At 37.1% G+C, this 12677-nt stretch overlaps 1 protein-coding gene across 4 annotated transcripts in view; it reads right to left on the minus strand.

Annotated features, from left to right (window-relative positions):
• Window positions 1–1578: 1578 nt before the first annotated feature.
• Window positions 1579–12677, minus strand: part of LOC125883941 (phospholipid-transporting ATPase ABCA1-like) — a 255956-nt gene continuing 244857 nt past the window's right edge. For all 4 annotated transcript variants that reach the window (XM_049568607.1, XM_049568608.1, XM_049568605.1 and 1 more), the window contains one exon: window positions 1579–5590. In XM_049568607.1, coding sequence (XP_049424564.1) covers window positions 5462–5590 — 129 coding nt within the window. In that variant the 3' untranslated portion in view covers window positions 1579–5461. The remainder of the gene's footprint in view (window positions 5591–12677) is intronic.

Genomic DNA, 12677 nt, shown 5'->3' on the forward strand with positions numbered 1-12677 from the left:
TATATCTCTTTAGATCTACATACTCAGGTGACTTGGACTATCTGTTCATTTTACAATCTAAATCAAATAAACAGTTGGAATAAATTCATTACATTTAAGGAGGGAAACAGTAGTCAAAACGTGCCCAAAGACTAACAATAATATAAGAAAATAGCTGTATCTCACAAACTATGAGGCGCACAATCAAGTATTGGGTGTATGTGAACTCATAAAAAGTTAAATAACAAGGATATGCACACATATACAGTGGTAAAACAATAGTGTGTTTTTGATATGTAATTTAATAGATGATTTATAATGTAATAAACACATGGGGTTTTTCCTTATTTTTCAAAAATCTTGATTTTGACGATAGATAAAAGTGTGATTTTTCATATGATCTTAAAAAATTCAAGGTTGGATTGTCAGATACTTGCCTGAAATATGTTTGCACTAGATTTCAAGACTTAAGACCAACCAGAACAAATGTATTGGCATTTTTCCTTATCATTTGAAATACAGTCTTGGGCACAAGTGGAATTTATTACACTGCATGTTAAGTATAATTATATTGCATATAAAGCCTGTTGCCTGTGATACTGTGAGTATTTATATCACACTATTAATATAACACTTCTATTTTCCATTCAGATTGAAGTGTAGTACATCTTGCACATCATGACACAGCTAAGACAAACAATATTAAAACACCGGCATGACACACACATACTTACCGATATAAACAAATCAAACTAATGCAGCGAGTCATGGTGGCCTGTTTTTTCCCAGATGTTTCTGCAGGCCAAGAAGATAATCAGTGAACACTGAAAGGCTGAAACTTAGGGAGGAATGCAGCTATCCTCATCCTCATTTGACTTCCACTCACAAGCAAAGACAAACAAATAAAATCTGCAGCTGAGAGAGGAAAGAGAAAATCCATATACATGCATCTCTATAATTTAGACTGAAAAGTAGAGCAGACACTTAAATAGATCAGTCGAGGTTCGACTGTCTTATCCAGAGGGGAAAAAACAGGAAATTGGTATTGGAAATGTTTTAAGACTTACATCAAAATGAGACGTTTTAATGAATTATTGGAGGGCTGGCTGAACCAAAACAAGAGCTACATATTCTGTGATATTGAAATGAAATTGAGAAAACAATTGGTTTAACCTTAAGGCGTGCTAGCTTTGAATTTGCTGGGAAAGGGGAAAAATAAATAAAAAGAAACACACTAAAAGTGTCTGTGTGGTAGTTTGACAAGAAAATGAATTCATTCTCAGGCATCTGGCAGACAAAATGTCTCTTCCACTCCACTAAATGTGAAATAAAATGCCTCACCCACTCCGGTGCAGTCGGCATTCTGGCATCCCATGGTCTCAGTTAAAGGATGGACGTAGGAGAGACTCAACAAATGTGAGCCTGCAACTGAAAGCCACACTCAAATTGAGAGACATGACAGAGTGAAAAGGAGGACATGACAATAAAACAGCATGTAGAAAGTTGATCTAAAGAAAACTTTCAAACTGGGATCCAGTGATTCAGTGGATAAATACAGCAATGTGCAAACATTACAGTCTGAGTCACATTACCATTTGTGCAAATGTTTAATCACTTGTCTTGGCATGAAGCAATACTCAGTACAAATAGGATTCATTATTCGTTGCAACGAGCATGATAGTCATGTGAGGACTTGGCGCAGCATACAAATTATGTCAAGCTCTCAAAGTAAACCAGAGCGCCTGTGAGTGAAAAAGTATTTACATTCTGAAGTAAGTGCCATGTAAAGTATGCTGCATAAGAAAAGAGCTTTCAGAGTTTTAATCATTGGGATACTTAAAATCTCTCAGTGTTGTACAGTACAGAAGAGAATGTTGAACGGAATAAAAAAGAAGCCATGAATAACTCTTCCCAGTCACACATAGATACCCCTGAGTCATAATTGCACATTTAACATTCCTGAGTCGTATTTTGTCTGAGACAAACCGATCAGTTTCCAGTTTAAGGCCTTGACTACATGTTTACAGATGGTTTTAAAAGCAGATATTTTTCCACTCAGTTTTAAAAAATGATTCTGTCCACATTACATTCATTTTACAAAATATCTCCATCCACAATGGAACGCAAAAACCAAGCAGTTAGGTTTCTTCAGTGGTCTCCCCTTGTCACAAAGGTGGTAAATTCTACAGGCTCACGTCATCTACTGAGGACTGAATCACCATTGATTCCCATTTGATATAAGGATGAAGTCTCTCACTCAAACAATAAGCAATACTCACCATTAGATGAAGCAGTGCTAAAAAAAAAAACATTACCAAACCAGAAGTCCGCAAGTGTTGTTTCTTGCAAAATGTAAAAATTAAATAGAAAGCAACAATGGGCACATGCAAATTGAGGGGATTACGTAATTGTTTCCCAAAGGCTCCGTTTTACATGTCCACACAGATAGACAGTAACCACAGCTGTGAAATATCTGCACATTAGAAGGCATTTAAAAAAATCTCCATCTTAGTGACCTAAAACTCTGTTTGCGTATGAACAAGAGGCCACATGTAGAGGAGAATATCTGTTTTTAAAAGTATCTGTAAAGGTGCAGACAGGGCCTTTGATTTTCTTTCCTAGACTTTGCAAACCAATATCTGTACATAAAAGAGCTATTTTGTGTTATTCAATTAAAAAGTAAAATACAAAAAAAAAGCCATGTTACAGTTTAAAAACAGTTTTGATCTCTGAGTGGTTAATTTGCCAATGCTATCATTGTAAACTGCATATAGATGGTAAACTTGATAGCCATAGCAACAGTAACTTAAAGAGAAGAGCTTAGCACATTAATTTTCAAAATCATTTACAATGAAATGGTCTTCATACTCACACAATACAGTATAACATAGTGAACACATCTTATCAAAAGGGCAAGTTGCTATGATTGTCAAAGTGCTTCCAAACCTGGGTGTTTAAAGTGGAAACAGACAAGTTTTTGGCTTTAACTTATGATGCACTAATGTTGATTGCACAATGTAATGGCTATAGATTAATGGCGTCATCAACATTAAGATTGGTTCCCCATAAGCCTAACTTTCATTGTGCACTTCTATCTGCAACCAGGTGTGATCTGTCGGGTAAATAAAGGCTTGATTAATGGCACAAAGTTCGTCACAGGGTGTTTACTGTTAGCAGACACTTAAATTACATGCTTTTTACAAACTTTTGAAGATAAAAGATTGAAAAACAAATCATTATTTTCTTATTGAAACATTGCCTGTAACTATAAAGGTGAGGAGTATATATATTGTCCTCACATCACAAATTCAAATTTAAGACAATTAAATTACTTTTAAGGCCTCATATTTATAAGTCAAATTTAAGACATTTGAAAACTTTTTAAGGACTAGCAGTCACCCCAGCGTCAACCATCGCACAACCAAAACAGGAAGAGGATAGCCCTTTTGTTTCCCCACATTGCTATCGATAGCTATTCTCAGTTAACAAAGAGCAAGTTCATCGCAGTAACTAACCCCAGTAGCAGAAATGTTGCATAGTGGAACAAGCAAAGTAACTGCAAAAAAAGGCTCTGAGGAAAACGGAAAACAAATGTCTTCGTGACAGCAACACCAACAACAATACTACTACGAAACGCTGGTAATGGGGGATGGGGTGGGTGGGTAAAAAGTAGTCAGTTTCCACTTTAAAAGGCAGACTGTATTCACTGTAACTGCAGAGTTGTCTGCATGATAGGGAGTGTGTTATTCTGTGATACCGACGCGAGTCTCTGGTGATTGTAGATTAACACACCAGTGCCAATACCAGCATACCCTATGACAAAAAAAAACAACTCAGTGATAGTTTATTTAGATTCTGCAAAGAAGAAGTGATAAATAAAATAGATTTCACAAGGCAATGTATTAAAAATTCCATAAAATATAAATCTGTTGTTGCTCATACATCCATTAGATATTCTTGAGAAGTGTTTCTGATATGTGTCCAGTTACATTCACACAGACTCTGAATAGTGGTTGTCGGTAAGCTGTGGCTGATGCACACATGGGAGTTATCGTCTTTCTTGCAGACATGTCTGACAGCTGGATGACTGTGAGTGACTCTGCATTGTCCCACTGCTGTAACTTCCCTGTCTTTTAATTAAACACCATCTACAGCTGATTGGAGGCTCGTTCAGACATTCAAAGCCAACACATCTGACAGAGTTGTTATTATTCATTTCTTATCTGCGGCAATCAGTAAAGTGCCTGTCAGTAAATCACAATGTGAGGTAGGAAGGAACTGTGGTTTAATTCTTACATTCGTTGCTTGTTGATATTCATTAATATGTCTATAAATATCAACACATGTGAGCACAATATCTGACCTGATCACACTCACCTGAACACATCACTGCAGGCTCCTCTCTTTTAAATAATGTAGTTTTACAGTGCAAGATATCATTGTTATAAACAGCAGCAAATGTAAACAGATCTCAAATATAATGTGAAGCGCAGTCCTGAGGTATCCTAAATGCTGTGCTATGTGTGATGCTTTCAGAGCATGATTCCATACACTCTCCTACACTATGTTCAGGTAAGCAGAATTCAGTATTTCAACCACATGGTTGTACACGGCAAATAGTAGTTTGATTTTTCTCTCCCTTTTGGAAACAAGCTTTTAATTCTACTGGGGACAAGTTGAAATATTCTTATGTGTTTTAGAAAAATACATATTTTAGGATTTGATTACGAACAGTGACAACTTAATAAATTGGAAAGATTTTGTCAGTGAACACTCACTGTAACTTCAGATTTAGATTAATCATGTTATGGTTTAAAGAAACTTTTTCTATTTTCAACCAGCTCTGTCATCGCAGCTCTGAGGATTGTACAAAGTCATTAATGGAAAAAACACACATGCTACCAGGGCCTAAAATTAATGTAATATCAATTAACTGGTTATTATAATTCAAGCATGTGATTGGCAAAGTACTTTGGCCAACCTGTAGGCAGAAAAACCCGATGGCCCTTCGAGCGCATACGGCATTGGAAAAATAATTGCAAGCACGGCTGTCCTCAGGTTCATAGTTTGAAATACTGTCCTGTAACATGTTTTTTTTAAATAATTAATCATTCTGTTCTCAATTTTATTCTGCCAAGGTCCAAGTAAAACATTTTAGATTTTCAAGGTATTGCAGAACTTTCTGAATTTCTGAGTATTCAAGTACTTCAAGCACCTCAATCACCTTGTACAAATCCTGCTGCACACACTGCAATGACACAGAGCAGGTTGAAAATCCAAAGTTTCCCCCTGAGCTTGAGTAGGAATTATTATGAAAGATGACACGGACAACTACATGTTATTGCTAACCAATACCAGGCATTGTTGCACTTGGGGACTGAGTAAGGTCGTGATCATCATCGTTCTGCTAGTGCACATCACATCAGTTCAAACTTGTTTAAGGTATATTGTTGGCCCACTGTCAGCGTAATGTGCCTTGGTGTTACACCTTCTCAGATTCTTGGGAGGTCTTGACAGACTCCAAAGGCAGCTCATCTGAGGTGTCCACAGTGTTGTCATAGGCCTTAGAGTCATCCTCTCCGTGCTGGTGCTTTGCAAAGTTCACAAAGACCTGGAATTTAAAAGAGGAAAGGAAGATACTTAAAAACAAATGCAAGACAAGAAAAACTTATACACACAGTTGTGAAGGGCCTGTGGACATTTCTCTACCGATCTCATTTTTGCTCTCCTCCCACCCTCTGCCTCTAAAACAAACAGAAATAGCGGTACAGACAATGGGGTGCATGTGAATGAGTTGCCAGACAAGGGCTATGAAGCATCAAGTAAGCGTCTAGGCTCACACAGTGAATGTCAGTTTGACATCTTTGACCAGCTGAGAAAGAGAATAAAACAATCATTCTTCTCTCTGTGATGCCCATTTAATGTCAGAAGAAATCAATCCTATGGCATTCATAAAAAGCTGTGTGTATTTCATTGTGCTGTAAACATCGCTGTAGTCCAGGCTTTTTATTCTCTTAGCATTAGCTGTCTGTTGTGATAAAGCCACACAGTGATTTTTACTCTGCAGGAGAAAGCAACAAAGAGGGTCACATAAAACGATAAGAGCATTGCTTTTCATTCTAAGATTTTCAGTGGCTGTGTGGATATAAAAAGATACGTGAATTACTAGATTGTATTTAAAATCTCAATGGATGAAAAAAAAAAAAAAAAAAAAAAAAAAAAAATTAGCCAGACCAATTCCATCAGAAACTACTCAGACTCCCGGTGAATTAAATCCTTTTTCATTGTTACATCACCAATAAATTAAATGGGAGAGAGAGTAAATACATGTGAGAGAGCATCAATGGACAGAAATAAACAATAGTGCCCTTTCAGGGTTTTGATTGAGAGAAGCTGGGATAACGAAGACAGTGTAATAAAGATCTATGCTATTACTTCTGTTTTTTAATTAGGCAATGTATATAAGATGTAGCTTTACAATTTAATGTTGCTGATAAAGAGAAGTCTAAAATTAATAAAGCCAGTTTTTTGAACAAAGGGAAAGGTTTGCCAATCACTCTTGTGTATTTACGTTGTCACTGCTGTGTAATATTTTTTAGCTGTGGTAGCATAAATGTGGGCAGGAGGGATATCTGTTGCTTTTGTAATTGACTATATGTACAGTAAGTGATAATGCTCGACAGGGTGTCCATTATCAGGAATTAATGGAGCAACGGTTACCTCTAGTCCAACACATTCTCACTTCCATATCGTCAAACACCAACGATTGGTAAGTGGCCCTGTACATCAAAATATGACATGCTTGGTACCCTTTCATAACAGTTTTGGATGCTGAGGGACAGCGTACACTTCCATTTTCACAGGAAATGTATAGTTTCCACTTATTAAATGCATACGGTCTCTTTTTAAAATAAACCTACCACATTGGTAAAAAAAACTTTTTTGATTTACTTCCATAGGTTTAGGCAAAAAAAAGCACATGGTTGGGTTTACAAAAAAGATCAGGGTTTGGTGTAAAATAAGTACATTTGATACTAGCGTGATGCCTCACTAGCATTGTATGCTACACATACTAGCACACTACCTTGTTATTCAAGTCAACTGATTAATTTCTGGTTTCAAACAGAAAACTGCTGGCTCCTGGGTGAAAGTTCTAAGTTTGTTTGACCCATCCACTGCCCCTCCTGCCCATGCTATGCAGACTTTCTTGCTCTTTTTACAATGGCAGTTGCTCAAAGCGTCAAAAAATGCTGCTGCTTGTTGTATATCATGCCACCACTAAAGGTGCATTGGTGCTTTGGTGTCTGAAGCCAAGGGCCACTGACCAAGCATTGGTATTTGATGAGTTGGAAGTGAGTCCAGGTTGCCACGACAGCCATTATACCAAGATCCCTTACTAAAAACATCAAGATCGATAATTTATACTTTCATGTGTTTTGCTATCAAATCACCTGAGGGTTTGACTAATACCTGGAAAAATCATCACATAAAGTTCTTGTGCAATTGAAATGATGTTCACTGCTTCAGTCAATGGGACAAACCTTAAATAGGAGATATTTCTAGTCCGCTCAGCTCAAAGAATCCTTTGGTTCAGCTATAAGACAGAAAGCTAACGTTAAGCTAGCATGATTCAAAGTCAATAACATTGCGTACGGCTGATGAACAGTAAATATAATTTGACAGTGTGTTTAACAACAAGACTAGCTCGCTATTCAGCCAAGTCACTGTCCCCAAATTAATACTGAGATTTAATTAATGGACACCCTGCAGCCAATCAGAAGTGAGTATTCACCCAGACCATGGTATAATAACAAAAACTGAAATCTTGAAAACTGTTTGGCATTTTAAGGAACACACTTTTTTTTTTTGCTTAATTGTGGAGTTACTGGGCATAACACTTGTCTATCACAACCAGTAAGTGGCTTTCATACGAGACATTTAGGGAACATGAGTAAATTGTAGCATCTACTGATAGTCTGAATGCGATGTGTTTATGGGACATCTGATATTTGTAGCTACAGAAAATACTGGATAACACTTCCTTCACTACTAATTGTACACAGGTGGAACCACTTCTTCTATACTTTGATTGAATTTTCTCTGTCAAGTTGGAAAAAAACCCTTTTTTCGTTAAATCATCTCTTATTAAATGTGGCAGATTAGATGCTTCACAGCGGGCAGAACCACTTTGTGCAAGTCAGTAAAGTTGTACGCTCATTACTTGCTTGAGGGCAAACACACAAACAGTTAAGCTGGAATCTCTGATCAGAATGATTTTAATCAGACTGAAGAAATATTGTCCACAGCTATTAATAATTATCATGTAATCTTACAAAAGTACTTGAGTTCATGTGTCTTAGTGTTACTATGATACTGATCCTCAGACATAAAGTCCTGCTCACCACCTTCATATTATGGTTGTAGTCTCTTTAGAAAACTTACAGTATTATTACAGCTGAAAATTCCTAAATTTATCTTTTCTCTTTGTTCTTTACTCAGGATACTCTTACTGAGCACAAATATTCGTTTCCTGGAAAACACTGTTCCAAAGTCACTCTTGGAAGCGACCCAGCACAAACACAGCCGTGCTGTATTTGTTGGCCTCTGAGCTGCTCAACAGCTGAGGCAGTTGGGAGTTAAGTGCCTTGCTCAAGGGCAGCTTGGGGATCGTAATGAGCTGAGGCGAATTCTTTTCTTTAACTACTCCAACCCGGTTTAAACTAATAAGTCAGATTGTTTAAACTAGGGATTTCATGAATTCAAATTGTTATGCTTCCAGTTAGAATGTGTAATTCTACAAGAGCGGATTATCGTCCTTTGTTCATTCTGAGGTAAAATTGGCTTTTGCCACTTCATCTACTGTACTTCCAAAGCATTAGAAAACAGTTTTCTTCAGACAATAAGACTATCATTTTATTGGAATTTAATACCTACATATGTAAAGCTTCCTGACCTCAAAGCTTGTGGAGCTGGTGGCTAGCTGGATGTAGAATAAGTAAAACAGCAGACTACCTTGTAAGTGAGGAGCAAGCTACGCCTGCCGAACGCCTGAGGCTAAAGTATGCTTCTGTGTGTGTGATGTCAGACCATCAGCAGTGTGTATCAAGGTCACAGTTGTCAAGACATCTTATCAGGGGAGAATGAGTAAGAGGATAAGAATGACAGTAGCAACAAATACAGCCTCCGCCCATCTCTCTCGGCCTCTGACCCTGCCACTGGCTGATATTGGCTTGATGTGCTGAGGCATGCACAGCATTTCATATTCATCGTCAAGGCTGTATAGTTTTGCAACAGAATTTATAAGTAGTATTTGTATTTAACTTTCTGTACGAATGAAGTATGGTTTAAAAAAAATGCTTCAGTGGTGCAGTTGACATTTCTGACTGAGAAGACCACGGTACATTCATGCTCTGTTTTGTGATGTGACTTTCCTCATGATGTACACTTTCTGTATTTAGCCAACCATCCATTCATGACCTGAACATCATGCACCAGTGCAGTTGAGTGGCATTTTCTTAATAACAGATGGATACAGGCATTAATTACATTGCAGAGGGTACATTTGGGTGTTTATTTGATGCCCGTTGAGGCAGAACAGAGGAGGAGAAGGACGTGAATCACCCAATTAACCTCTCCTGTATATCAAAGGAGTCCTTGCAGAATATAAAACGGCTATTTTTACGTACATGTCATCCACATGGTCATGCTCTACCATGGTACCGCGCCGACACTGAAATGTTCCTGAGCAGTGAAAGATCTTGCATGAGTATGTTAATCTAAGGGCTCATTTATACTTAATTTTAGATCTGATACAGAGACAGACAGAGATTTCTTCTTGCATATTTCTTTAGTTTTCTGAAAGTTTATGGATACGGATGAAATGGAGCATTACCACCTGAGATTGTCGGGGCAGTGTAACATGGTTCAAGCAAGATACGGCCTTTGGAAGCGACACAGAAATGTAAATAAAGGTTAAGCAGAACAAAATGGTAACACAGAAAGAAGAATTCTTCTGAAAATTATACGCATCATTTCAACATTTCAATGTGACATGGTTAAGATTACATGTACATGAGCTGAGTTTTTCAAATGAGGAAGGAAGGGATAGTGAATGGCTTGAGACAAAGGCAAGACAGTTGCAGGGCAGCAGACCAACACACAACAAAAGCAGGTATTTTTGACAACATGCCATGTCTGTGGCAACCAAACTGTGTATTATGAGCCTAGACATGGTATTTTCCTCACCATAACCGAGTGATGTTTGTGCTTAAACATAACCACATTAACCACAGTCATGTCACAACATAAAATTGAAAAGGTTTCAACATATCCGCTATATATGAAAAGTACAAAGGCAGCATATCTGTGGTTTCCAGAAATATAGGATCCTGAATTAATTCTGAGGAAAGTTATGGGCAATTTAAACCTACAGTAATTGCTTTTTAGGTCATTTAAGGGCAGCGCAACCAGCTGTAAATACAACTTTGACATATCATCACCTTAAACATTTGAAAGGGCACACATCCTGTTCAGATCTCCCATCCATTCTAATGGACATAACTTTTTTAGGATGTCTACATCTATGATTACTGTCATCTGACTGAAGTGCACAGACATATCTGATGGTATGTCTATAAGCCAATCATAGTGTCCCACATCATCTAAGGTGGACTGCAGTAGAGCAACGCCCCATTTTTAACAAGCATGGCCGACCGTGAGACAATGAAGGAGTACAAGGCACGTATCAGTCTATTAATCATATTTTTAAAGTATATAATTTTTGTTTAAACTGTGTTTTAAGTAAACATGGGATTTTATATTACTTATACATGTCAAAAAATAATATGAAAGATTTATAACTTTTACTGATTTTTTTTTTTTTTTTTTTTTTTAAATATCTGTCCATTTAAATGGACAAGGGCTCTGAGTGTCACTGGAAAATGAACAGGGGAAATACAGTTTGAATAGGGAAATACTGTTCTGATTCGATTTTCTAATGAAACAATCAGCTGATAATGCTTTCTATTAACTATGTACACAGAACATTAAGGAGGTTTTCAACATACTATTTTCTGGATATGCATCAAAAATTACGGATATTTTAAGTTGTGATAATGAATACAATACATAGAAATACAATATACAGAATATGTTTTAAAGCATCACTTTATTCATCTGTGTGAGGTAACCATTTTTGAAAAAGAAATAATCCCCTGTTTTTTGTTGATAAAGGTCTATCCATTTATTGTTATTTTCAACAAATTTGGTTGCTAATTAATTATGAGTGCATTTAGAGTAGAAATCCAACATTGCAATATTTTTTTGTGTTTGGGTTCTGAATGGGTTAGGTTAGGAAACAGTTGACTTCCAGGACTACTGGCAAATATAAGTCCGATTCACTTTGATTCTTCATAAACTGTTTTAGTCTCCATAAACTCCTGAGGAAAATATGTGACTTTTAAGCACTGAAAGTGCACCAAAACAGAGAAGTGAACCCAAAACAATTTGATGAAAGACGCTAAAATGCTCAGTAGAGCTGCAAAGAACTGCAGACTCAAGTCATAATTCTCATAAGACTGTTACTACAAACATCCCTTCCCACATTTACCAAAGTCATTCAGCGCATTGCTCATATAAAAATCTCAACTGGTGCAGCTGAAGTATTGTTTCACAGTAAAATAAATAATTCACACATTTCTTTAAAAATAAATCAAACAATAAATAAAGCTGCAGCTGATGCGTACCACAAATGCTTTCATAAATAATAAAAGCATCAATAGACATTCACAGCAGCTCGTAAGCTTCATTACACATCATCATTTACCCATAATTGATATTTTTATAATTCATTTTATTCTGGAAAAATGTATTATTGAGGCATCTTTATTAGGGCTGTGTGTAATTTTACTATAATTAAGAGGTAATTGGATGGACTATAAATTGCCTGTACAATAGTCACATTGTGCGAGGGCATGTTGGTTTCTAAGGAGGGGAAGCAATTCAAATAGGACTGTTCTCTGGCCAGGAAAGCTGAGAATTATTTAATACAGTAATAGACAGGAAGGATTTGTGTTACGTTCACTCTGAGAAGGATATAAGTGTGACTTGATTCTTTTCATCATATTATGTGTACTAAAACCAAAACGTATACGACATTAAAGAACATTTGACTTAAACACATGAATACAGGGAGGTGTAAATGATAATTAAGACCAGATAAGTAACCAAAAGGTCATCTGCATCAGTGGTGCAGCAGTGGGCAAGGTTGAACACGGACCATTGCCCACACTTTGTTGCAAATACTTCACATTCCTACCACACAATCTGTGTCTAAAAGACAGTTTAGAAAGTCACATTTTCCTTTCAAATGCTCCATCTGCTCTGGACTGTCCTGGCCATCAGTGTTAACGCCTGAGCTCCAGGCTGTGTGTGTGGATCAATATTAATTGTAGTGCAAGTCTGGTGTTATACTATAGGTCAAGACTCCTTTCTATAAATCACCAGCTGAAAGGTGACAGTCTGGGCCTCGACAGGTTCTCCAGTCCTCCCCTCTGTGTTTTAATACTGTGACCTCCTGGTCCAAGTATGATTTATTTACTGCCTCTTATCTGGTAAATATCGACCACTGCGGAATGTGGGGCAAGTTGACAAAAAGTTTAAACAGAAATTACGCAAGATTTGGAGGTAGTAGTGTGACT

The sequence above is a fragment of the Epinephelus fuscoguttatus genome, linkage group LG23 (genome assembly GCF_011397635.1).
Source record: "Epinephelus fuscoguttatus linkage group LG23, E.fuscoguttatus.final_Chr_v1".
Lineage (NCBI taxonomy): Eukaryota > Metazoa > Chordata > Actinopteri > Perciformes > Serranidae > Epinephelus > Epinephelus fuscoguttatus.